This window comes from Sminthopsis crassicaudata, chromosome 3 (assembly GCF_048593235.1).
Source record: "Sminthopsis crassicaudata isolate SCR6 chromosome 3, ASM4859323v1, whole genome shotgun sequence".
NCBI lineage: Eukaryota > Metazoa > Chordata > Mammalia > Dasyuromorphia > Dasyuridae > Sminthopsis > Sminthopsis crassicaudata.
Genome location: NC_133619.1, coordinates 322,521,578 through 322,549,501, shown reverse-complemented (window position 1 = coordinate 322,549,501; position 27,924 = coordinate 322,521,578). Strand labels below are relative to the sequence as shown.

Here is a 27,924-nt window from a genome sequence, read left to right as displayed (position 1 = left end):
ATAATAGCATTTTCCTCTTAGGAGTGTTAGATGGATCAGATGATAAGACATGCAAATATCAATATTAGTTATTAATAAGCTAAAGGCTCAAATTAATAAATTGCAATCCCAAGTCCCAGAAATCTGTATAGTATTATCATATATTATGTAATGCCTCTTAATTTTGGTTCTGTACTTATGAAAATTTTTCTGGAGTATTTGCAGCCCTGAAAATAACTATTTTTTTTTTTTATAGTAAAGTGGTCATAATTTCAGATAATTGACAGATGTCAGGTAATGTCACACAAAATCCTCTTGTTTCCATTTTCTCTTCATTGAGGAAAGGAGTGTTTTCTCAAGGTTTATAGACTAGAAACTTTCAAGCACATCTAAAAGATTCACTAAAGATAATTTTTAACATCTCACCATGATTTATTTGGTAGTAATATTGGATTTTCAAGTGTCATACTAGCACCAACCATACCTCTAGCAGTTTTGACTAAGCTACAATAGCCCAGCACTGGGAAAGAAGTAGATTAAGTAAGAAGTCTTGAATAAGGAGTAGATTTCCTCTGTACAGTTCAGGATCCAGCCTAATTAAATTTGGAGAAATTATTACTAGAGACTTGGAAAGTAAATGATGGATTATTTGGCTATGGCAATAGAGGAAGAGGGGTTTTCATCTACATTAACAAAAGTCTCCACAAGGACAAAATTAGAGATTATTGAAAGATGAAATAAGAACTTTGAATAGCAGTGTGTTGTAAGGTCAAGTTTATTGCTATGTAGTTAAGGACAAAGCCCAGCCAGTATGATGCTAATGATAGCTTCTGATCACTATCTTTGTGAAAATGCTCAAAAATTGACTTTTGGAACAGAAAGAGAGAAATAAATACAGGACACAGGGAACATGTAGGTAAGGAAGTTTCCATCATCCATTCCTACCTGCTGATCCCTGCTTTTAATGAGACCAATTGCCAGCTTCTCCTCAGTATTTACATTGCAGGTTACCTAAACCAGTTCCTGTGTATCAGATCATTATAGTAATGGAACTTAAAGATAAACACAGCACAAATTGCTTTGGAATGTCAGAGTTGAAGGCAGTGAAAGTAAACATCATTATTACTATTAAACAAGGAACTGTAATGGGTAAATGACTATAGTCTTCAGGAATAATAGAACCAATTTCCATTCTGTTCCATTTATTTCAGCAAATCTAGTGCTAGATATCAGGAATATGAAGATAAACCCACAAGAAACCTCCATTCTACTGGAGGGGAAAATCTCATGCATATAACACAGTAGAAAACATGCTATAAAGTAAGTACAAAATTATTTTGGAGGTAGAAGAGAGCTAACAACCTAAGAAAAGTGAGAAGACAATGAGTAGGACATGGTATTGGGCTGAATCTCAGTGAGAGGACTTCCAGGAAGCTGAGATGAGTAGAGATACCTAAACACAAGTGATAGTTTGAGCAAAGACGCTGATGTGGTAGGAGTTGAAAAAGCAGTAAATAAGCCATTTTTCTTGGAACAAATAGCAAGAGGAAGAGTAATATAAAAACCATGGAAGGACAAATGGGAACTAGATCACAAAACTGCTTAAATGATAAACAAAAGTATTTGTGTTTTGCCCTATAGCTACTGAAGATTCTTAAGATAAGGAGTGACATGATCAGACCTGCATTTTAGAAATATCAATTCAACATCTATATGAAGGATGGATTTTAAAGAGAAGAGACAGGTCTGAGAAATGAATTAAGAAGCCATTAAAATAGTTCATTCATCCCTTCATTCAACAAACATTTATTAATCACTTATCATGATTTAATGGCATTACTGAAGCTCAGAAGACTCACATGAATACATAGGAAATAATATAGGGATTTCTGATAAATGTAATGATCATTTTTTTTTCAAATTTAGAATCATTATAGAAAATCTCCAGCCCTTTCTCATTCAATAAAATACTGACTTCTTTCTTTTCCCAGTAGAATCCTGCTATGTTCCAATCGAGCCATCTGCCTTCTGTGCTTCTATAGAAGCGGTCAAACATTTTTGAGGGAAACCAGATAATAATTTTGACTAGATCTAACTCAGCAGGCTATAGTGGATAAAAGGTCAGTGATAGAATGCATCAGGCACTTTGTCAGGTGCTTGGGATACAAAGACAAAAATGAAATTGTCTCTGTCTTTAAAGATCTTACATTCTAATAAAACAACAACAATAATCTGTATGCACAAAACTAAGTACAAAAATAGATCCATACTTATTTAGGGGGTAAATTAGTAACTGGGAGGAGGATCAGAATTATCTTCTGGGAGAAACATCTATTGAGTTTTGAAGCAAAATTGGCATTTTGTGGGATAGAGATGAGAGGAAGGAATGTATTCCAGACTGGAGGGCTACCTGTTCCTAGGCTTGGAAGGAAGAATATGGGATATTGTATGAAAAAAAACCAGCTGGGATATAGTGCATAAAGGGTAGTCAGGCTAGAAGGGCAGGTTAGGGTCAGATTGGGAAAAACCTGGAAAAAAGAAGAGCTCAATTTGAACTATCTTTGAGGCAAGGTGGAACCACTGGTGATCCTTGAACAGGAGAGTGACACATATAGAGTTGTACTTTAAGATGGGACAGAGACAAAATTGGAGGGACTAAGAGAGTTGTCCAAGTCAGGAAAATAGAAAGAAGGGGACACTATGCAAAATGCTCCATGGAGGTAGAATTGTTAGAGTTAGTTTGGCAACTGATTGAATGAAGCAGATGATGGAGAATAAAAAATTGAGGCTTTCTCTGAGCTTACAAACATGGGTGCCTTTAAAGAACATAAATCTAGAGCTTGAAGCAATTTCAGAGGCCATCTGTTATATCACCAACATTTTGTAGATAATATAGATACTTTAAGTAATAGAACTAAGACTCTAGACCAGAACTAAGACTCTAGACCAGAATTGTCATTCTTTCCTCTGTATCAGGCTGTCTCATGGTGATATCCTTTCCAGTCCAACCTAATTTCATCTAATAAATATTAAGTGCCTATCAACTATGTGCCAAGTACTGTGCTATGTTCTGGGGATACAATTAATAAAAAAAAAAAGACAGTTTCTATCTTCAAGGAACTTGAAATTTAAAGGTGACATCTCTCAAAGGGAGGGATAGAAGCAGTGGCATTAGGAAGGAATGAGGGTATTTGGCTTAGAAACATTTTGTTCCATGGAGTTGAAACTAAAGAAACAAAAAATATACAAACCAAAAAACAACTAAACAAAGTGGAATGAACCAAGAGTCTACTTTCTATCCTTTATAAAGTATACAAACCAAAAAACAACTAAACAAAGTGGAATGAACCAAGAGTCTACTTTCTATCCTTTATAAAGAAAGGCATTGAGAGGAATTTGGCACTTCACTCTCTAGCCCTTCAAGGGAAATGATGTCAAATTTGAATTGGCAGCATGGTGTTGAGTTTAGAAATGATGAGAGCTTATGTTGGAGAGTCTTATTCTATGGAATTGGAGCCAGGAAAAAAGCAGGTGCAAATCCTGATAGTAATAGAATAGTTAGAATGTCTGAGCTCCTCTCTAATGGAAGCTGAGAGATGGTCTTATTTAATCCTTTTATTTTATCAAAGATAAATGGAGACTCATTCAAAGAAACTAAATAAATTAAAAGAAATTAATTCACTTTAAGAGGCAGTGTGAGGATTTTAGAATCCTAGATTTTAGAGTTGACAAAGATCTCAGAGACAATTTAGTTCAACCCCCTTCCTTTTTACAGATGAGGAAATTTAAGCCCTAAAGTTACACAGATAGTAAGGTCAGAGATGGGGTAGGAACTCCCGTTCTGTGACTGATTCCATGGTACCTCTTGGATATAGATGAATTTAGAGTTGTTGGAGGCAAAACTCAGGTAGTTTTCTCTAGTTACCAGGAAAAGCTAGAAGATAGAAAAAAAATTTTTTTGGGGGGGAGAAGGAAGTAGGAAGGGAAAAGAGAGGAAAAGAATGGAAAGGAAAGAGAGAGATAGGAGATTGCTCATGCCCTTTCTCCTTCTGACTCAGAAGGGAAGTTATAGTCTGTAAAACAACAGTGCTCTTGATGGCCAGGAGTTCTGTCTCAGTCTGTTTGCAGCAGATGGAAAAAACAGGAAGGATCCTCCCTGCTGTTTACAATGGAGCTATCATCTAATGAGCTTTTGGATATACAGAATGACTATTTGCTACTAGCACTAGACTTAAGAAGAAGTTGGTCGAGAGTTATGGGCTACAGGATCATCACTCTGTCCCTTTGGACTTCCATATTTTATTGGTTCCATCTTGACTTAAATGAGGGGAAAGAAGATGGGCAGAGGTAGCAGTGCCTCTGTGGGTACCTCTCATTTCCTCTTTTCATAGTGCACAATGACTGATTAATCCCTCTGTGTGATGGACACAGCCAGCTCAATTCTGATTGTATGACCCTTGACTTCTCAGTGCAGGAGATAACTGACTTTAAGGGCAGAAAATAAGTTTTGGCCTGGAAGAGGAAGTTTCCCCACCTGGGACTACCCTATGGTAGTTAAACCGAATGTATGCTCTGCCCCAACCCCCATTCTGGGGCAAATCCTGCTGCTTGTTCTGATCCATGACAAGTAGTAATCTCCCCACATCATCCTACCCTATCAAGGATGCACACAGTTTTTCTTTATCTATGGAGTCCCATTCATAGTTAAAACTGGCTTATGAGGGAAGGGTCAGTGGACACACCATGTTGTATAATGTGCAAGCATTGTGAGAGAAATACAGGCAAGGTCACTGGTCACTGGCTGCCTCAGAAATCATTCACAGTGCTCCGACCTCTCAGCATGTTCTTGAGAGACAGCTTTTGCAAGAATTGATCGACTTTTCCTGAACACGGGTGTTGTGCATGTATATGTGTATGAGATGGGGAGCGGGGTGGGGGAGAATTTGACAGCCAGTGTTTGTTTCCTTAGGACACAAGGGTTTAAATAAAACAGCTCAGCTGGGTGCAGAGACAGAAGAAAGGAAAGTTTTTGACATTTTCTCTATAACATGCCTCAGGCCCTGTAAACTGGTGGGACCCAAGATCCCTCCTGGTCTAATTTCACACCTTAGCTCTGGATTAATGAGGGGCACACCCCTTCAGAATTCATTTATGGAAACAGTGGTGGAACATTTGCTACCCCTCCCCCCCAGTTTTAAGGAGAGAAGGGGGGAAAAAAAGTAATTCTCTCTTTGGTTAAAATTTAAGGAGAAGAAACATGAGGTGATACTGTTACCTTCTTAAGGCTTTTCAGGGTTTTATATTGAATATCATTAATATTCATATCTAAATTGCAAATAGCATATTTTAGAAAGAGAAATGAATTGCCTTTGGAACTGCCTAACTCATAGTAAAACTACATGTAGAAAATTAAAATGCCCCAAGTTTTTGTATCCTTCTGTGATTCACTTTTCATTGTTGTCAATAAACTATTTTCCATGCTTCTAGGAATTCCAATTAAGAAGGAAATTCCCTAAATTCTTTCTACTGATGCAATGTATACTATTTGTGAAAAATTGTTCAGAAACCATGAGAACTTAGTAATTTTCCTGCATATAGCATATAGCATAGAGCAGAGATCATTCTCATTCAGAAAGCTAGTTCTCTAAACATCAGCCAGTATGGACCTCCTTTTTCTGATTATGTCAAGGCAAAGACAGTCAGCTCAAATTGTTCAAATTTCTGAAGCTGATCACACTCTTTTCAGTGAGAATGTAAGCTCCTTGAGGTCAGGGATTAGGACTGTTTCATTTTTGCCTTTTTATCCCCACCTAGTGCCTGACATGAGTTTTATATATATATATATTTTTTTTTTTTTTTTGGGGGGGGGGAAGATAAGAAAGGAGGTTGGGCTTGCCAAACAAGTATCCTATTGGCGATTTCTGTTGTGGAAATTCCTTCCACCAGTGTAGAAAAGTAACTCATCTGTAAATTATAGTCCTAGTCAGCTGCATTAAGGAAAGGGAGAGGTTAAATTCCTTGTCCATATTACAGGGCTAGTATACAGTATATGAGATGTAAGACTGAAATAAGCATCTTACTGACTATAGAACCAGCCTTTTGTTTATTATGCCATGCTGACTCTTACCTTTCATATAGTAGGCCTTATTAAATATTTTTTAAATCAAATTGAGCTTTCTAGAGAGCTTACAAAAGCAACAGGAATCCTTTCTGTCTTCTACTTATTTCTTTCTGTTGTAATGACTGTATTTGCTATCATGCTGTACAGTTTTTGAAATATGGTAATTGATATCAGACTTAGTCAAATCTAACCCAGACATCAGTTTCTATGCAAATTGTAGGAATTGTTCCACATTCTATATAACTGTGGTTTGGAATAATCCCTGCTATCTCTTGAGCAAGAACTAGCCAGGGGAATAATTTAGGAGAGCTGCTGTATCAATCCTATTTCTACTAAATATACCATCTTCTTTGTTCTTGAACTATGACAGGAAAAGCCTTCTTATTATTCTCATTGTATTCTTTTCCTAGGGTGGCTGGATTTACACCAGTTTACTTTTCTTAGTATCCATCCCCTTCTCTATTTCTCTCTTTCTTATACACAAAGAGGGTTTTTTTATCTGGCAGATAACTAGGAAATAGAATTTTGGCAAGCAATGTAAGCCCAAAGTAAGTAATATGAGGTTTTCTTCTACCCTTTTTGGCTTTATCTCTCTGGGTTTCTGGTTGGCCATATGCAAAATGGTAATACTAGTAAAATACTTAGAAAATGTGGATTTATATTAAGTATTTTTATGTTAAATATTTTTTGTTGTTGTTGTTCCCTTGATGACCTGCTTGCTAGCAGAGTTAAAAAAAAAAAAAAAAAAGACTGTCTTTATACATTTTAAATAGACAAGAATTTTTTCTCTTCTTTGCTTTTTCATTTTCCTTTCTCCCTTCCTTGTAGAGAGAAATTCTTACACAGATAGATGGTGGATCAGATGACTTTTGAGTCATCTCCCATTCTGAGGTTTATATAAATTTTAATTCTCCCATTCTCTGAAGCACCTTGAGATCTCTAAAGCCTTCTCTTTAAATTGTTTGGAACATAATTGATGCTAAGTAAGTGTTTGTTGTTAAATGATTCTCTAATGTTCTCCTAAATAGACATTCTTAATCTGGGGTTCATGAACTTAAAAAAAAATGTATTTCAGCATTAGTTTCCTTTGTAATCCTGTTTATTTTATTTTATACATTTAAAAGCCTTATACTTGGAAGGGCTTCATGGCACACACTCACAAAGTTTAAAAATCCTTTCTTAAGGTTCACTCCTTCCTTCAAAAGACCTTTCTGTTTTTGATACAAGGGCTAACCATTCATAATTTTCACCTAATAGCTAAAGCAACTGATCCATGGTGCATACTGAATGTCTTCATCTCTTGGGAAGATCAGCATTAAAATCAACCTGAAGAATAATGCAGAAAAAGAACAATTTTAAATATCATTGGGATATCTTTACAATTTTAAGGATATATTGTGATTTATAGGTGAGCCAAACAGTCTTATAAAATGTGGCCCTCTTGAGATGAGAAATAGGTCTCTTAGATTGGCAAGGCAAGTTGGATTTTTCATCCATGCCCAGGGAATTTCTGCCAATCAACCTCCTTTCATGTTAAAAGATCTTTTAATAACCAGTGGGAAAATATGTTTATTTCCTTCCCTTTTGTTAAATGATGCATTCAACTCTCCCTCCTTCCTTTCCTCCTCAAAACAACCCTTTAGGCTTTGGAATTCAACCAATCCCTACCTGCCATCTACTGAGGGTAACTTGATATTTCAGAGCCTCCTACTTCAGGGCACCACACTCCTGCCAAATGATGACACCATCTGTTGTTGGTGTGGGCAGCACAAATGCTTAATTCTTCAAGAATCAATAATCAGAAGGAGAACTCGCTTGTGCAAAGGGTAGACAGAAATTTTCTTCCATCTGTTAAATTAGCATCCGGATGTTTTTTTCCAAAGTGATAATAACTCATATTTTTATAGTATTTTAAAGTTTATAACATACTCTCTTCAGTATAACTCTGAAGTAAACTGTGTAACTTGCCCAGGAATACCCAGTAAATATACAGTGAAGTGGATAGAATATTAATTTTGGAGTCTAGAAGACTTTAAGTCCTATATCAGGCACTTAGTAATTGTGTGATCTTGGTCTATTGGACTCAATTATCTCATCTGTAAAATTATAAATAATAATAACTACCTTTATTATAAGACTCCAAAGTGAAAACACATATAAAGAATTTTGTAAACCTTAAAGTAATAGTTATTGTGATTAGTTATTATAAATAATAATTATTGATTATTAGGATTAGACCACACATCTTTGGACAGTAAATCCTGTGGTTTTTTTTTTTGTTTTTTTTGGTTGTTTTTTTTTTTTCTCCTACCACTACATGCTATGTCAAGATTTAATGGGGAATCTATTATAAAATTAAGGGGAATAAGTCATTTTTTGTCTACCACTGCCAATGATTTGTTGAGTAGTCTCCTCAACTGTGGGCCCAAGCAGCATGATTTTCTTTGCTCTTTTTAAACAAAAGTGTATGCAGGAGAAACCACTGGGTGGGCATTCAGTAGGGTTTATTGAACAGTCCTAGAATGTGGCTCAAGCCATAATAGTGGAATGGTAAACCCCTGAAGCTTGTCATGAATGTTCAGGTTAGAAGCAGGTTATTGCCTTCTCCTTGTAGACCAAACAACCCTTCAGGTCTTTTAAGTAACTATGGATGTTTCAAGTTATGAAGTAATAGATGACTCTTTTCAGAGATACCCAAAGGAACAAGGAAATTCTTGACCATTTCTAAGAAAAGGGAAAAGAAAAGCAAATCTTACCTGCCCTCAAAAAGCTCACATTCATGCCTATAGAAAAATACATATTGTAGGAGTGAGAGAGAACATTAATAACTCAAAGAATAATGGTTTTGTTTGTGATATAGGGTATTATTTCAAACTATTTTCTAGAATCTTTGAATTAATTCAGGATTTGCAAACAAGGGAATGAACTTGGGAGTTGAGTTTGAGGGTAGCTAGGAGTTCACAGAGCCTGAGGTAAGTAAATGGTACTTTCCAGGTATAAAGGACAAACTGCAAAAGGCCCTCAGTAGGGAAATGGAATGTCTAGTTTGAGGAATAGCAAGTAGGTCAGTTTGATTGGAACCAGGAAATCAGTGAGGATAATGTAAAAAAAAAAAAAAAAAAAAAAAAAAAAAAGCCTGGCAAAGTAGGTTAGAGCCAGGTTTTTTAGGGCTTTAAATTCTAAGTTGAAAATTTTGTATTTTATTTACAAAACAATAGAGACCCTCACTTCTAGAGGAAATAAAAAAGTTTTTTTTATAAGATTTGGTTCAGCATCATTGTTTCTTGTTGTATGACCCTAAAATTTCAACTCCTTGAGGGCTGGAATTGTGTTTTACCTTTTTTTTTTTTTTTTTACTATCCCCAGAGCTTAGAATGGTTCCTGGAACAGAGTAAATGCTTAATGAATGCTTATTGAATCATTGACTAGAAATTTATTGAAATGAATTAAATAAAAGATCTCAGGAACTAAATTGTAAACTTTTGCACAAAAAAAATTGTAAAAAATAGTAAGGGTTCAATAAATTCTTGTGACTAAGAGAACTATAGAAAGATAACTATAGAATGTACTTCATAAACTGAAACTTAAAGAATCATAGAATACTAGGACTCAAAAGTCTCTCACTTTACAGATAAGGAAACTGAGGCCCAGGAAAGTGAATGAACTGTTTAAATCTTCTATCTACTTAGGGGCAGAATGGAAACTGTCCATCATGCATATCCTGACTCCTTTCTCTTCATATCTTTCCAACACACCCTGCTGACTGCTGACTGTAAAAACAATGGCTAAGAAGGCCCACTGAACTCTCCCTCTGCCACCCCTTTGGTTCTTACTCAGAGATTAGGGGAAATTATCTTGCAGAGGTGAGCAACTCTGGTTAAAGGCTTATGTTCGTATAACCTTAGGGAATTTAATTATTGAGATTGGAATTTAAAATAAGGTTACTGAAGGAGAAAGATTTTGAATTGATTAAAAAAATTCTTATCTTTCTCTATATCCACCCTATCCCACCTACCCCCTATTCCATATAACATTTTAGGAATGAACTAGGTCATTTTAAGAACCACTGTTCATCTTTCTATATTTTTTTTTTCCTCTTTCACACTTGTTGCCGATTAAAAATAAATGAGTCCTCTCTTCTTTGCCTAGAACTAAAAGGCCAAGGCAACATGTTTCCTCCCCACCCCATTTCTCACTTTACCTCATTTTCCTTACAATTTTGGATGTTGTGGAGGGCTTTTGTGTTTTACCTACAATCCCCTCCAATCTCCATGAGAATCTAGTCTTCCTTTCTCTGGTGTTCAAGTGAGTAAATCCAGGATTCAACCAGGGAAAGATGCAAGGGCAGAAGAGGTATATTACTCTGGTTTCCCACATTCAGTTATAAAGCCTCATATGTTTACAAGCGGGGATCTATATGATTCAGATAGCCTTAGAAACTTACTAGCTATATAACTCTGGGCAAGGTAGTTAAATCCTGATTGCCCCATTTTTCTCATCTGTAAAATGGAGGTAATATAAGCATTTACCTCTCAGTGTTGTTGACCATCTTGTATATTTGTATACAAGTATACTTATATACTTGAGGAGTTTGGATAAGTAATTTTGCCTCTCTCTGCCTCATCTCTAGCATGCTAATGATCACTTGTAGATCTAAAGTTTGTGCTCTTCTAACTGAGCTATGTCATGGTCAATATCTTAGAAATAAGGAAGGCTTGGGTTAGTGAAAAGATGTTTTACTTATGTACTTGTTCAGTCTTTGCTCCATTATCTGTATTTGTCATTGGTATTTATTACATGTAATATGTATTTTACTGGAGGTTAAGAATCTTTATTTTTGTCTTTGTATTCCTAGTTCCTGATTCAGTACCTTGTAGAATAAATAGGGGCTTAATATATATATATATATTTAAAATTTAAGTGAATTATTAATAGATTGTAATGACATCTAATACTGTGTAGTACATATAGATGCTAATTATAACATACAATATACTCTTATAGTTACAACCCATAGTAGGGTTTACTTACTTTCAAATTATCTTCAGGTTTAATATTGTTCTTCTCTCTAAACTATCTTTACTCTCAAAGTGCTTTTTTTTCCCCCTTGGGAAAAAGGCCTTCCAAAATGCCCATTTCAGATTATAACATTCCTAAATGAACTATGTGATATTGTGAAAACAAAAATAAGGCAACAGAAACACATGCAGGTATTTGAGTGAGGAGAAAAGGTCCAAATACATAACCTATTCTGGTACTACTGAAGCAACATAGCTATAAATATTAACCCACAAACTCCCTGCATTTTAGGAGATAGGAGATCATATAAAAGGGGAAAGGCTTATAAAATTACTTATTTAAATTTTTTAACCAAGAAAAAGGTAACAATTTAATTCTTTATCTGACACCCCGGAATTTTACCTTATAATGAACATTCACTTTAGATGTTGAAGTTTTAGTATTGACTTGTGTTTCAGTGGATGCTTAATGTTTTCAATGTTGGTGCTAGTGATAGAGTTAATAACTCATCCACATTTTATCATTGTTTACTTATAGTACTTATGTATTACAATAGAGATTACAGTGAGGTTCTCAAATATTGAAGATCTTCCCTAGGTCCTTTGGTATTTAGTATGTACTTCTAATATGTTCAAGCTGTTATTATTTTATCTCTTGAGCTCCAGACCTGACCAGCATAACTTCTTTTCTCACTGCGTATTCCCTAAATGATAATGTGCCATTTCTTAATTCAAATTATCATGGACAAAATGTCTGTTTACACCAAATGCATCTTTCCTGATATTAACCATAATTTTGTAAGCCCATTGGTTTCATCTGAAAACTATTGATGTTAAAAAGATGGATGTCCAGTTTAGAAAGTGATTTGTGATCATTGAAACCACTATGCCATTTCCCAAATATAATCTGCCCCATTTTCTTCCTTGTATTGGAATCTGATGCCATCTCCAGAATCCAATCCAATGGACAGAGGATTAATGTACTAACTTAAGAGATTGATCATCCAACTAAATGTCATTATCTGGGCAAAAGGAATCCTTGATTCATTCTTTATTTTTTTCCCCCAGATGGGTTGTTAGACCAATCTCACTTGAATGATTATGGATCTTCTTGAAGACATCCTACAGTTTTCTGAGATTTGATAGACTCAATACAATCTTATAGAATCAGAAACATTTAGAAGAAAATGTATTTTAGAGACATTTGTTCAGCAGTATGGCATTTTTTGAAAAGCAAAGTCTAAGATAATTTCTTTCTACATGTTGACTAAAGGGCTTTAAATTTCAGCTACTATATTCCCATAGGCAGATACCTCAATAAATGCCTTCTGAATGATTTATTGTTATTATAATCTTAATGGTTAATTATTCATGATGATAGTAATTACCTACAATCCTTTGGCAGTAAGAAGATATGCAAGCAAATAAGTAGAGTATTATCAGACATAGAAATAGAGAACTTTTTTTCATCATGGTTTGCTGGAGAAGGACCCTGGATTTTGAATTTAAGGACTTTACCATGTCCAACTCTCTTGGACTCATCTTTGTATCTCCTTATTCTAATAATCTGATACTGTTATTACCATTCACTGAAACAATTATCTTTATAGGCTGATTTTGTTGTATCACTTTTTAATTACTATTGTTTAGGTAACTAGGTGAAGAAGCATATAGAACACTGGATCTTGGATTAGGAAGACCTGAGTTCAAATGAGGCATCAGATTCATATTAGATTAGAATATGGGCAAATCATTTAATCTTTATCTAGCTCAGTTTCTTCATTTGTAAAATGGGAGTAATAATAGTCTCCTAAAGCTGTTATAAGACTCAAAAAAGAAAATATTTGCAAAAACTTAAAATGCAATATAGATGTTATTGTTCTTACTGTCATCTATTGTAGTTTTAGAGAATGATTTAACTAGTAGATGGCATGAAGGAAACATTGCTCAACTAGTTTAAAACTTTTGTGCTATTTCATTATATTTTACAATAATATATTATTTTATATGGTTTTGATCATGTCACACCTGAAGGCAACTAATATTAGGACTTAATTCAATAAGAATCAATTACTTTAAATTCATTTTCGGCTATTGGATCATCTTGAAAGCAAAATGAATCAGTAGAAAATATGGAAATCTTGATGGCAAATATTTGGGGAAAAAGAAAAAAACATAGAATGAAGTATTAAATACCAACCAATGGATCATGAACTCATATACTAAAGCTGGAAAGAATTATAGAGACCACATAGCACAGGCCCCTCATTTTATTTTATTTTAATTTTTTTAGCATTTTAATTTTTAAAAATTAATTTTATAATTATAAATTTTTTGACAGTATATATGCATGAGTAATTTTTTTTTTATAACATTATCCCTTGTATTCATTTTTCCAAATTTTCCCCTCTCTCCCTCTATTCCCTCCCCTAGATGATAGGCAATCCCATACATTTTACATGTGTTAGACTATATCCTAGATACAATATATGTGTGTAAATCCAATTTTCTTGTTGCACGTTAAGTATTGGATTACAAAGGTATAAGTTACCTGGGTAGATAGACAGTAGTGCTAACAGTTTACATTCAATTCCCAGTGTTCCTTCTCTGGGTGTAGTTGTTTCTGTCCATCATTGATCAAATGGAAGTGAGTTGGATCTTTTATGTTGAAGATATCCACTTCTATCAGAATATATCTTTATACAGTATTATTGTTGAAATTTATAGTGATCTTCTGGTTCTGCTCATTTCACTCAGCAACAGTCTCTCCAAGCCTCTCTGTATTCATCCTGCTGATCATTTCTTACAGAGCAATAATATTCCATAACCTTCATATATCATAATTTGCCCAAACATTCTCCAATTGATGGACATCCATTCATCTTCCAGTTTCTAGCCACTACGAAAAGAGCTGCCACAAATATTTTGGCACATACAGATCCCTTTCCCCTCCTCAGTATTTCTTTGGGATATAAGCCCAATAATAGCAATGCTGGGTCGAAGGGTATGCACAGTTTGATAACTTTTTGGACATAGTTCCAAATTGCTCTCCAGAATGGCCAGATTCTTTCACAACTCCACCAACAATGTATTAGTGTCCCAGTTTCCCACATCCCCTCCAACATTCATCATTATTTGTTCCTGTCATCTTAGCCAATCTGACAGATGTGTGGTGGTATCTCAGACTTGTCTTAATTTACATTTCTCTGAGCAGTAGTGATTTGGAACACTCTTTCGTATGGGTGGATATAGTTTCAATTTCATTATCTGAGAATTGTCTGTTCATATCCTTTGACCATTTATCAATTGGTTTCTTATAAATTAGGGTCACTTCTCTATATATTTTGGAAATGAGACCTTAATCAGAACCTTTAACTGTAAAAATATTTTCTCAATTTGTTACTTCCCTTCTAATCTTGTTTGCATTAGTATTGTTTGTACAGAAACTTTTTAGTTTGATGTAATAAAAATCTTCTATTTTGTGATCAATAATGATCTCTAGTTCTCCTCTGGTCATAAATTCCTTCCTCCTCCACAGGTCTGAGAGGTAGACTATCCTCTGTTCCTCTAATCTATTTATGATCTCATTCTTTATGCCTAAATCATAGACCCATTTTGATCTTATCTTGGTATATGGTGTTAAGTGTGAATCCATATCTAATTTCTGCCATATTAATTTCCAGTTTTCCCAACAGTTTTTTTCAAATAATGAATTTTTATCCCAAATGTTGGTATCTTTGGTTTTGTCAAACACTAGATTGCTATAGATGTACCTTTTTTCCCCCTTTGTACCTAATCTGTTCCACTGATCAACTGGTCTGTTTCTTAGCCAATACCAAATGGTTTGGTGATTGCTGCTATATAATATAGCTTTAGATCAGGTACACCTAGAGTACCTTCATCTGACTTTTTTTTTATTAATTCCTTTGAAATTCTCGACCTTTTATTCTTCCATATGAATTTTGTTGTTATTTTTTCTAGGTCATTAAAATAGTTCCTTGGGAGTCTGATTGGTATAGCACTAAATAAATTGATTAGTTTGGGGAGTATTGTCATCTTTATTATATTCACTCAGCCTATCCAGGAGCACTGAATGTCTTTCCAATTATTTAAATCTGACTTTATTTTTGTGGCAAGTGTTTTGTAATTTTGCTCATATAATTCCTGACTTTTCTTTGGTAGATGGATTCCCAAATATTTTATATTCTCAGCATTTGTTTGGAATGGAATTTCTTGCTGTTGCATTTTGTTGGTGATGTATAAAAATGCTGAGGATTTATGTGGATTTATTTTGTATCCAGCAACTTTGCTAAAATTATGAATTATTTCTAATAGCTTTTTATTAGAATCTCTGGGGTTTTCTAAGTATACCATCATGTCATCTGCAAAGAGTGATAGTTTGATTTCCTCATTACCTACTCTTATTCCTTTAATCTCTTTCTAGACTCTTATTGCTGAGGCTAGCATTTCTAATACAATATTGAATAGTAATGGTGATAGTGGGCAAACTTGTTTCACTCCTAATCTTACTGAGCCCCCTCATTTTAAATAAAGAACTGAACCCAACAACTATTGAGTGACTTGCGCAGTCAAACATGTAATAAATGAGACAGAATTTTTACCCAGATCTTTCAAATTGTAAGTCTTTTAATCTATAACTATGCTATCAAAGATATATAATGAGATATTAGACAAATGTCAGGAATATTAGGGATATGTAATTGCTACCATGTATTTTAGAATAGGCTATTTTAATAATTGCTTTTTACTTTGCTTATGATCATAAAACATAAATCATAAAACAATAAAAGTATTTTCCCACTTTTTTTATTCAGAGAATCATAATCTTCCTGTTTGAAGAAATTTTAAAAGTTTTCTAGAATAGAACTTCTAGTAAAGACCTATTTGCTAGCCACAATTTAAGTATCCCTTCTATAGCATTCTTAAGAGTGGTCATCTAGCTTTTGTGTTATTAATTCTGATAAAGGGAGAACTTAAAATATATCTCATTCCATTGTTGTACAGTGAACTGATAGTAAGTTATTTCATATCTTGTAACGTGCTGTTGTCTCCAGAGACTGCTGATCGCTCTCTGGTCTAGAGGAGAGACTTCTTCCTCCAAAGAGTCGCCTCAAGTCTGGCCTAGAGCAGAGACTCCTGTCTTTCCTCCAGAGCTGCCCTTTTTTATCCTCCCAGAGAATGGGCATGGGATAATGCAAGGGCTTCTGGGAAAAATTACTTCAACCAATGAACTTGCTCCTCCTAAGCATGTAAGCTCCTCCCCAGGAATTCACAAGTAAAACTCCCAGTAAAGGCCAGAACTAGAGAATTGTCAAGTACCGATTTAGCACTTAGTAAGAACTTAATATCTCATTATCTCATTAGCACTTAGTAAGAACCTAACAATATCTTTAGTAAAAATGTCTCTTCCAAGAATGGTCTCATTCCTGCTATTCCTTCCTCTGAAAATTCCTTTTCATACTAATCCTGATAAGATATTTTCCCTTAGTTTGCAGATCAAGTATGTCCATGCATTTCAACCATGCCTAGTTGATAAAATTTAAAGTCATTACCATTTTGGTTGCTATATCTTGTATGGTCTCAAATTTGACAGGTGTATCTTGATTAAATTGGTCAGTTTGTCCATTTAAAGTTAATTAGAAGGGGCAGCGAGGTGGCACAGTGGATAGAGAACCAGCCCTGAAATTAGGACGACCTGGGTTCAAATATGGTCTCAAACACTTAATACGTCCTAGTTGTGTGACCCTGGGCAAGTCACATAACCCCAATTGTCTCAACAAAAATAAATAATAAAGTTAATTAGAACAGAGAAAAATTTAATAGTATTTTTCTTTATAAACTATATTATCATTACAAAAATCTTTGATGATTTGAAATTTTCTAATACTTTACTACTGTAATTCACTTTAAAACATCATAATTTCTTGATAATTTAGCCTTAGACATGTAATTTATTGTGATAGTATGATGGTAAAGGATTGTTAAATGCCCATCCCATATCTCACTATCTTTAAGATCAAACATTGGCCTTGGTATTATTTTTTGAGAACATTGGGTTAAAAGAGAGAGTGAAAATGAGCTAGAAATATAAAGACCCATTGCAGTCTTTTTACAAATTATTTAAATGAATATATTATACCATATAATATATAATTAGAAGTGATACTCCCAATTTATTATATTTTAAAGTATAACATACTTACATTAAACTACAACTATAATTATGCTTCTTAAAATTTAAAAAAATTTTAATCAAAAAAATGAAAAATCCATTTTTAATAGCTACTTTTTTATTAAAAATAATGTTTAACCCTCTTGGCAGTACCATTACCAAATCACCAATTATAATATACACACAAGAAGCAATATATAAGATTAAAGAACATGTCTCATTGGAAAAAGATTTAATCCCATGGTAAACTGAGGCTAAGTGATTGTGGATGAATAATTTGTTTGTTGCACTTATGTCACTTGAATTTTAAAAGACTTAGAAAGCCTGAAACATTTTGGGTGTATTTCTTTTTTTATAGCTTTTTTATTGACAGAACATATGCATGAGTAATTTTTCAACATTGACCCTTGCAATCAGTTCTGCTCCAACTTTTTCCTTCCTTCCCTCCACTCCTTCCCCTAGATGGCAGGCAGTCTCATAATGTTAAACATGTTAAAGTATATCTAAAATATAATATATGTGTACATATTTATATAGTTCTTTTGTTGCACAAGAAAAATCAGATTTAGAAATGTAAAAATAACCTGGGAAAAAAACCAAAAATGCAAACAGTCCACACTCATTTCCCAGTGTTCTTTCACTGGATGTAGCTGGTTCTGTTCATCACTGATCAATTGGATCTGAATTGGATCCTCTCATTGCCAAAGATAGCCACTTCCATCAGAGTTGATCCTCATATAGTATTGTTGAAGTGTATAATGATCTCCTGGTTCTGCTCATTTCACTTAGTATCAGTTAATGTAAGCCTTTCCAAGCTGCTCTGTATGCATCCTTCCAGTCATTTCTTACAGAACAATAATATTTCATAACATTCATATACCATAATTTACCCAACCATTCTCCAATTGATGGACATCCATTCATCTTCCAGTTTCTAGCCACTACAAAAAGGGCTGCCACAAACATTTTTGCACATACAGGTCCCTTTCCCTTTTTTAATATCTCTTTGGGTTATAAGCCCAGTAGTAACACTGCTGGATCAAAGGGTATGCACAGTTTAATAGCCCTTTGGACATAGTTCCAAATTGTTCTCCAGAATGGTTGGATCCATTCACAACTCCACCAACAATGCATCAGTGTCCCAGTTTTTTGGTTATATTCTTATGGAGAATATATAAGAGAACATACACTAGAATGATGAAAAGGAATAGATTAAATTATGCCGACATCCATATATTAACAAATTTATTGAAATATTGAGTTACAGTGACATTCATTTTTTGAAAAATTGGAACTCAGGTTTATATTTATAAAAGGAGTTATAGTAGTTGTAGTAGTTATAGTCATTTATCATCATCATCTTCTTCATAGTAGTAGTCCTAGTAAGTTATGATTTTAACATTTACATATAGTTTTAGTGTTTGAAAAATATTTTATAAACATCTCATTTTATCCTCACAACACCACCATAGAAAATAGTGCTTTTATTATTCCCATTTTATAGATAAGGAAACTGAAGCTTATCAAATTTAAATACCTTGTCAAGGGGTCACATAGCAAGTAAACTATCTGAATGTGGCTTTAAAATGAGTTCTTCCTGATTTCAGGTCTACCCTTCTATTCACTGTACTGCCTAATCTCCTTCTTTTAGGTACATGAAAACTAGAATCATAACTTCCTAAATTTGGTACTAGAAAGTACTATAGAGATTTAGCCCAACTCTCTTATTTTATAGATTTAGAAACTGGAGTTTAGAGAGATAAAATTACTTGGTTAACCTAACACAGGTAACAATAAGTAAGTCAGATTTAAACCTAGTTTTTCTTACTACAAAGTGAATATTCTTTCCATTATAGTTGGTCTCTCAAGTGCTTGCTTCAAGAAAGTTCTTGTAAATCTTAAAATTTAAGTGTTTCATATGGATATCTTATGCTGTTCAACTTTCAACTGACAAAAGGTAGTGACTTGTAATGCCAAAGAGAAGAATGGAAATAGCCATTTGATCATATTTATGAGTATATTATAGACCTTGCCTTAGATTTAAACAATACTTTTTTATTCAGTCATTCATGACCCTATTTGGGATTTTCTTGACAAAGATAGTGGAATGGTTTACCATTTCCTTCTCTAGCCCATTTTAGAAATGAGGAAATAGAGGTAAATAGAGTGGTTTGGCTAGTCACATAGCTAGTTAGTATCTGAGGTCAGATTTGAACTCAGAGAGAAAATTCATCTTGATTCCAGATCCTAAACTCTATCCACCTCACCATCTAGCTGCCCAATTTATTGCCAAATAGTAGGTACTGCAAATGGCACCTTGAATAAATATAAGTAAACTGTCAGTTCCTAGAGGTGAGGACTGAATCCTTTCCTTCTTTTTGTATGAAGCTTCTTAGTTTCTCTTCTATTGGTATATAGAATGGTCTTGTGGTATGTAGAAGGCTCAGTACTTAATTAAGTAGCTCAATTCTTATCTAAGTTATAAACAGAATCCTCTCTCACTTCCTTAAATTCCTATTATGTAACTCTTTGTCTAAAGATGAGATCAAGGTATTATGTAAAATGAAAGGTAAATGAGGTGAAATATAGTTATCTCTTGGTAAAACCAAGATTTTAATGTCTTAATCCTGTTAATTTGGGTACAGGTGGAATAAACTGGCTTTTAGAGTCCTTTGCAACTATGAGAATCCATTGTTCTCTTGGACAGATATAGGTGTTTTGTAAGTTTTAATTTGTGTGTGTTTTTTTTTTTCATTAAAAGCAATGTATGAATAGTTGTTTCATCCTTGATAGTAGGTAGCATTTATGTAACCTTTATAATTTACAAAGTACTTATGTATTATTTCATTTCTTGGTGTAGCTGCTAAAGCAATCCACTAAATCTGAGTTCAAATCCTCTTGCATACACTTACTATCTGTGTAATTCTGCTCAATTCATTTAACCTCAGCCTGCCTCAATTTCCTCATCTGTAAAATGGACTAATAAAGTTACCTGTCTCCCACAATTGTTGTGAAGATAAAATGAAAAAGTATTTTTAAACATCATCTGGAAATCTGGAAACTATTTTATATTAGATATAGATATGTGTGCCATTATTATTATTCCCTTGAATTTCTATATTTCTGTATAATATTCAGCTCAGAGATGGCTAAAATTCCCACATGTGCTATGTTGATTAGATATATCTTTCTTGGGAAAGAAATTGTTGCCACCATTCAGTTCTATAACTTAATTTTGAAATACTCAAGGACTTCTGATTTCTTCTCTGTAATTTTTTCATACTTATCTATGACTTCCAGACAGTTTCCAGAGATTTGGAAAGGTTAAGAGAGTTGGCCATGATTATTCAGCTAGAGTCAGAAGTAATGTAGCATTTTGAATGGAGTGCTGGAAGATCCGATTCCAGCACTCCATTCAAAATGCCACCCAGTCTTAATATCTCTGAGCCTTAACATACAGTCATAATATCTAGTCTTAATGTTTTAAGATCTATTATTAAAGATATCGTGGATATTAAGGTCAAAACCGCTGAGGCAGGGAGGAAGGGACTTGTTCAGGGTCACAAAGCTAGTTTCAAAGCCTGGATTTGAATCCAGGTATTCCTGACACCAGAACTAGTGCGTTATCCACTGAGCCACTTAGCTTCTTCATAGGAATAACAGATCTGGGATGATATAGTATCTTCTCATTCCTAATCTATAATTCTTTTTATTGTTGTTTAATTGTTTCCAGTCAAGTCCAACTCTCTATTAACCCATATGGGATTTTCTTTTCTTTTCTTGTTTTCTTTCTTTCTTTTTTCCCCCTGAGGCAATTGGGGTTAAATGACTTGCCCAGGATCTGACAACTAGGAAGTTTTAATTGTCTGAGGCCATATTTGAACTCAGGTCCTCCTGACTTAAGAGCTGGTGCACCACCTAGCTGCCCCTCATATGGAATTTTCTTAGCAAAGAAACTGCAATGATTCATCATTTCTTTTCCAGCTCATTTTACAGATAGGAAAATTGAGGCAAACAGGGATAAGTGACTTCCTCAGGGTCACACAGCTAGGAAGTGTCTGAGGCCAGATTTAAACTCAAAAAGACAAATCTTCCTAACTCCAGGGTCAGCATTCTTTTCACTGTGATGCCTAGTTGTCCCCTCATTCTTTGGTGCTACACTGCAATGTCTCTGGCATATTCTCAATATTCTTTGAAGTCAACATGAACCAATTATTTTTGTGTTCACAGTTCCACCAAAGATCTCCAACATTTCCTCAGATGTCACTGTGAATGAGGGAAGCAATGTGACCCTGGTCTGCATGGCAAATGGTCGTCCTGAGCCGGTTATCACCTGGAGGCACCTCACACCAACTGGTAAGGGTCACAGAGAGAGGGTTTCAATCCTTGCATTTAGAGTACTGGCAAGACACTGAACATCTGCATGGCATCATTTTAGGAAAATACTAATTGGATTAGATTCAGGTGATAGTCACATTCAAAGAATGTGCCCTGTGGATGACTGGCTTCATCTCTCTTGCCGCTCTGTATTCACATCTCATAAGTAGTCTTCTCAGGGTGCCTGGAAGAATTTGCAATATGATTAAGTAATGGGAGCCTGAAATAACCAGCTCACTAGTCTACAATTTGGATTTCAAATCATGGCCAATAATTCAGAGAGAGAATTATGTTAAAAATAAGATTAAATATATAGCCATGTAATTTTCTCTCACAGAGTAATCAACGGATATCCCCAGGCAATATTTAAAGTTTTCTTTTCATATAAACTAAGCAAAGTCCAGTGGCAGAATCATAGCAAAACAACTAACATTATAGGACTTCAACTCTTTTGAATATAACAATAATCTCTCCAGATTTCCCATACTAATTTGAGGGTCACCATAATGAAACATACTTTTAATTCATCATTTGGTCTTCATGTTCATATAGCTTTGGTCAGTATCTTTATGTTATGAATAAATTTAGCCTGTTCCCTAAACAGCTAAATCATGTTTCTCAAACTTAGTATCCCTTTAATATAATCTGGACAGCATGCTGAATAGCATACAGAAGCCTGATCATCTTGTTCTGTTATTCTTATGCAGTCGGTGAAAGTACAGAATGTCTCAGTAAGTGTCTAAGCAAATTTGCTGGTACAACTTCCAAGTGGGACTAAAGCATGGGTTATGTCCTACAAAGCCAAATGAATGAGGGGGCAGAGGAGAATATTGGGTGATTTGAAAGAGAAGTTAATTGATTTGAAGGCTAGAAACTGCATGCAAATCATTTTGGAATGAAGAAACTCAATGCAAAAAAACCTCATTAAAATCTATTGTTTAAGGATCACATGAGCAGAAGGAGCACAGTACCAGGCACACAGTAGACACAATGCTTATGGACTCACAGAGAAGCAGTTTTGTCTGCAGATATGCAACACTAGCTACTAACTATATTTACCTTGCTAAAGGTAGTTACTTATTCACTGTGTTTTATATATACACACACACATAATTTCCTGACAATAAGTATTAACTCCTCTGGAACAGTCCTTTTTTTTTTTTTTTTTTTTAATGCCTATCTCACATAGGCACTTTATCATATTTTTTTTCATTTCCTACCCCTGAGCTCTTATTCCCAGTGAGAGAAGAAAGAATTTGCCTCAGTGATAGATAATGAACATGGGGTAGGGAGTTTTGTTGCTCTCAAAAGTTGGAAGGACAGAAGTATTCCTTTCAGCTTTTTCTGCTCATAAAGAGAAACCTTATTTGGAGACAGCCAAAGAAGATGCTTTACTGTCTTATGTGACAGAATAGCTGCTTGCAATTCGAAGTAGCGTGAGCAAGAAATCCATCTAGCTTTGTTCAATTATTAATTGCTCCTTCAACACTACAGAGTGTGACTATCGTGCAGAGGAAGTGTACCTGTAATTAGCTCGACCCCACAGGGACATCAAGCCTTGAAAGGAGGAAGCTTCCTTGCAGGGTTTGTGGATACCTGATTGCCTGTCATTTGACGACGCTGAGGCAGAAAGAAAATAAGGTATATGGTATATATCTTATGAGAAGAGAAATATTTCTCTCCTTTGCATTTTATTAAATATGGGTTGAATATTTTGAAAGAGGAGGGGATTTTTGTATTTAAATGTATTACAAAGCAACTTGAGGGAACACAACAAAAGCTTGTAGGATGGTGTGGAATTGTTTGAAAAAATGCAAAATCAGAAATTTTATCTGAAATGAATGGAGTAGAATACTGGAGCAAACAGTACTACTCAGAGGGCACTTTTCTTGTCTCACTGGCTCCTTCATTTCTCTTTCCATTTTAACCATTCTATAGAGTGAAAAAGACATATCATGTATGTAGGTGTGAAAATATAACCTATCCCCCATAATTAAGTTAGACTTTTATAATCCTGTGAGTCTCTAGGGGAAATCACATTATAACTTATATTTCCTTTTGAACATTTGATCTCCCTCCTGTGAGCAATCTAAATCCTGTCTTCATCAGACTTTTGTTTCTAAATCTTTCTACTCACATCCAAGTGGAAGTCCATCTTTCATGTGAGCATCACATTCTGTCAGAATTACTCAGGATTTTGCTGAAAAGTATTTGTGAGGCAGTACATTTCTTCAAAGGTTATTAATCCAAATAAGCCAATGAAATTTCTTCCTTTTTTCTCCTCTAGTACCTGCCAGCTCACTCTGTGTAGTTATGTACTATATAGTCTGCAGGTTGCAACAAGGTCACAGTATTTCAATGTCTGCTCCAAAATGGAAACTTGATATAACACCTTCAGAATTCTAGAAATTTTCTAAGTTCTATAAGGAAATGTGTTATACTTTGATGGGCTTAGGAGAAGAAACTATAGAAAATTTAGATAATTCCTGTTTCAAGTACAATCCTTTTTACGTTTTACTTTGTATATAGAAATTTTCTATTTACTTGTTCCTTTCAGTTCAGAATTTAAAAAAAAATGAGAAACTACTTTGAAAGTTTAGGAGGATCTCTTGATCCCTAGAAGTTGAATTGACTCTGTTTCCCCACTGGCTCAGGAGTACCTATCCTCTAATCCTCTATGGATTAGGCACTTCTAAGGAACTGGAAATTTGCTAACTGCACTGAAATCAATTGTCCCTTTCAATCTTTTTCACAGTAAAGTATGTACCTGAGGTTAGCCTTATGAAATTCCATTACTGCTGTGGAGTCAAGAGCTTTATTTCTATTTGTAAAACAGACCTAGCTATAGCAATCTCTAGTGGGATTTTCAGTGAAATTTTTACTCTTGAAAATTTGTGAAAATTAAATAAAGAAACAAGCTTAGTTAAATTTTAAGATTTAAATTTTCTGTCATTCAGTACATTATAGTTGCTTTAATAACCATGTTTTATCACCCTGCCATACATGAAGAAGGTAGCATGAATTTGTGGTTAATATGGAAAATATGTTCTAAGATTTGCATTTCAGGAAGTACTATCTATAAGGTGTTTTGGAGTGAAATTTTAAGACTATGTTTTGATTTAAAGATTGTTTGGATTACAGATAAGGTATCAAGGCATGGAGAAGTGTCGATTATGAGTGCTAAGTACTCAGTACCTCTCAGTACCAAGGTACATTAAGTAAATATCTATCAAGCATCTGCCATGGTATAAAGTGGTAAAGTGGAATAATATTTCAAGCCTACTCCAATTGTTGTTTTATTTGTACTTTATATTTCTGCTTTGAGTTTTTGTTTTGTCTTTTCTAAAAAATAAGAAAAAGTAAAAGGTAAAAAGTTAAAACTTATTATTAATTGAGATACTGATAGGTTTATGATTTCATTGGTATAGGGTACTCCTAAGTTAGTAATCAAACTCTATTAACCTAGGAGACAATTTTCTCTACAATGTTAATCTTTAAAAAGTGACCAGAATAAGGATGTGACATAGAAGAAGTCCTATAGTCAGAGTATGTCAGCAGTAAAACATGAACCTACTATCTTTAGTCATGTCTCTGATATCATATTGTCTAAGACATTAAATTATATATCTCATATCTATAGAATATATGTTTTTTTCTCTAAAGAAATAACACCTTACCAAAATAAAGTTTAATAAAGATTTATATTTATTTCTGTTTTGCAAAAAGGTGAAGTTGTATAAAGAGCCTCGGGACAAATCATCATATTAACCCATGATTCTAAGCTATTCTTCATTTCTGATTTTGCAAATTTCCTTTTTAACTCATCCACATTTTTTTCTATAGCTGTAGGGGAGCTAATTGCAACATCTACTTTTTTCCCCAAAAAATGTAGACATTTTGTGAGTTATTTGCGTGTAAAAACATCTTAAGTTTATTTTAAGATAAGAAGTATATTTTTACCCAATTCATATGATTCCAGAATGGCCTAATCAAGTCAGCACAGACTTTGCTTCAGGAAACTTCCCATTGAAGCAAATGTACTTTAGACAGAATGAGTTCTTGCAGAACTCAAAGATATTATGGATATGCATTTTGAAGTCTCTAGCATAAGCCAAAACATCCTGTTTGGCGAATGTCAGATGGACTGAAATTGGTCACACTTCTCCTCAGAATATTTTATAGTCTATAGAGTTATTAATACAATGTTTTCAAAGAACACATGACAAATGTTCCTTGAATTGTTGAAATGAATTTGGGATATGTCCTATATACTTCAGAGTTTGCTTTTTTGTGAATTCTCTAGTATACTGAAAACAAACTAGACATTCTGTAATACTCCTAGATGGATATACTTCTATTCTATACTTCTGAATCCTACTATTATAACAAGACATAATAGGGAATAACTGAACCAACAGAGACCTAACCAAACCAAACAAAACAATAAAACAGAAAGTCAGGGATTTCAAGGAGTAGAAATGAGGATTGTAGGTCAGAAGTGCTAGTTCTAGGTATTTTAATAAAAAATAGAAATATTATTATAAAATTTATAATTATCATAATATATAATTGTATATGTACATATATAATTTAATAATAATATTTATATAGAACTTTAAGGATTGTAAAGATGTGACTTACAAAAACTGTACTCTTAGTATTGTTACTTTTTATAGATGAGGAAAATTGGAATTAGAAAATTAAGTGACTTGGTACGCAACTTTTAAAGTATTAGAATCATAATTTGAATTTAGGTATTCCTGACTCTACATCCAACAATCTTCCTATGTGAAAAGTAAAGAGTCAAGGGTCAGTCTTTTATTCTTATTCAATCACAATAGATTTTGTAGAACTCCATTTGGCAAAGATACTTTTTTCTACTCTGGATCATTTTACAGATATGAAAACAAAGGCAAACAGAGATCATTGACTTCCAGGGTTACATAGCTAGTACATGCCTGAGGCTATATATGAATTCAGATCTTTCAGACTCTAGGCCTGGTACTCTATCTACTATGCCACCTTATTACACTAAGGTCAGTACTACTTTCTGTTTTAAAGGTACAAGTGCAGTTCAGAGATCTAATTCTGATGTTTTTCACTCCTATAATGCTTTTGGTTGAGGGGGATAGTCCTTAGAATTTGCCCCAAGGGCAAGAATAAGGATATATGTTTTTATTTCCATGACTAGATCCAAATGTGTCACTTAGTTGATAGAAGAGAAAGGATAAACTGAGCCATCAATCAATCAATGATCTTGCATGGTTTTCTGAAAAACATAGAACAGTTCAGTCTTGGAGGCAGAGAGACATCTGCAGATATTAAATTGAAATTCTGCTGAGGACATACTACTGACTTTATGTTTTTTCCCTTTTTGGTTACTTCTTTCTTCATGGAATGTTCTACAAACTTGTTCTATCAATTTATGGCACTATATATAGTGTTTCCATTTCTGACTCCCACAATTGGTAGCAAATATTGCCCATTTTCAGATTTGCCTCTTGAGAATCTTTGTATCTTTAAATGATACAACAGAATACCTTACACAATATACTAGCCATAGAAAATTAAAGATTTTTAACATCTTCTATTTGTGATACCTATCTTCTAACTCTCTTTCTACACCATAATGAATCATGTTGATAATATGACATTTCTGAAATATTTTCCTATATAGAATTTTATCTTATATCCCCAGTGAGAGCCAATGCAACATTGTAGCACATGTGAGAACAAAGAAGCCAGAAACTCTTATTTTGGGATTGATTTCTCTTCATTAACCCTACAACAGATGTTTTGTCATCATCAAAATGACACTAGATTTAATATCAAGACAGCTATTTTAAAAAAAATTAAAGTAGTGAAAGAGAATTTTAAAATAAAAATTATCTGGTATTCTCAGTGGTGAGACATTTGTAACAATAGAATATATAGTCATTTATTGATGACCAACTATGTAGGTTGTCTAGCTCACTAGAAATCTAGATTGAAAGGAAAATAATAAAAGAGAAAGAAAAAGAGTGGCTGTGGAAGTTGAAGAAATTGGCAGACACGGGTAAGACAAAAATCAATAAGGAAAAAAAAAATGAAGGTTAATTCATTTTGAAAGCAAGAGGAATCTACCTTAGTACAAGATGAAACAGGGTTACCTTTATAACTGACAAACCTAAGAGCCACAATACCAAAAAGCCCAAAAAACACAATGGATTTAATCTAATGCCCTCTACTTTTGAGAA

At 34.1% G+C, this 27,924-nt stretch overlaps 1 protein-coding gene across 5 annotated transcripts in view; it reads left to right on the top strand.

Moving 5' to 3' along the window:
- The window catches only part of LSAMP (limbic system associated membrane protein), a 776,712-nt gene that overhangs the window by 507,703 nt on the left and 241,085 nt on the right, over positions 1-27,924 (top strand). For all 5 annotated transcript variants that reach the window (XM_074301295.1, XM_074301294.1, XM_074301293.1 and 2 more), the window contains exon 3: positions 21,542-21,667. In XM_074301295.1, the coding sequence (XP_074157396.1) occupies positions 21,542-21,667 (126 nt within the window). The remainder of the gene's footprint in view (positions 1-21,541; positions 21,668-27,924) is intronic.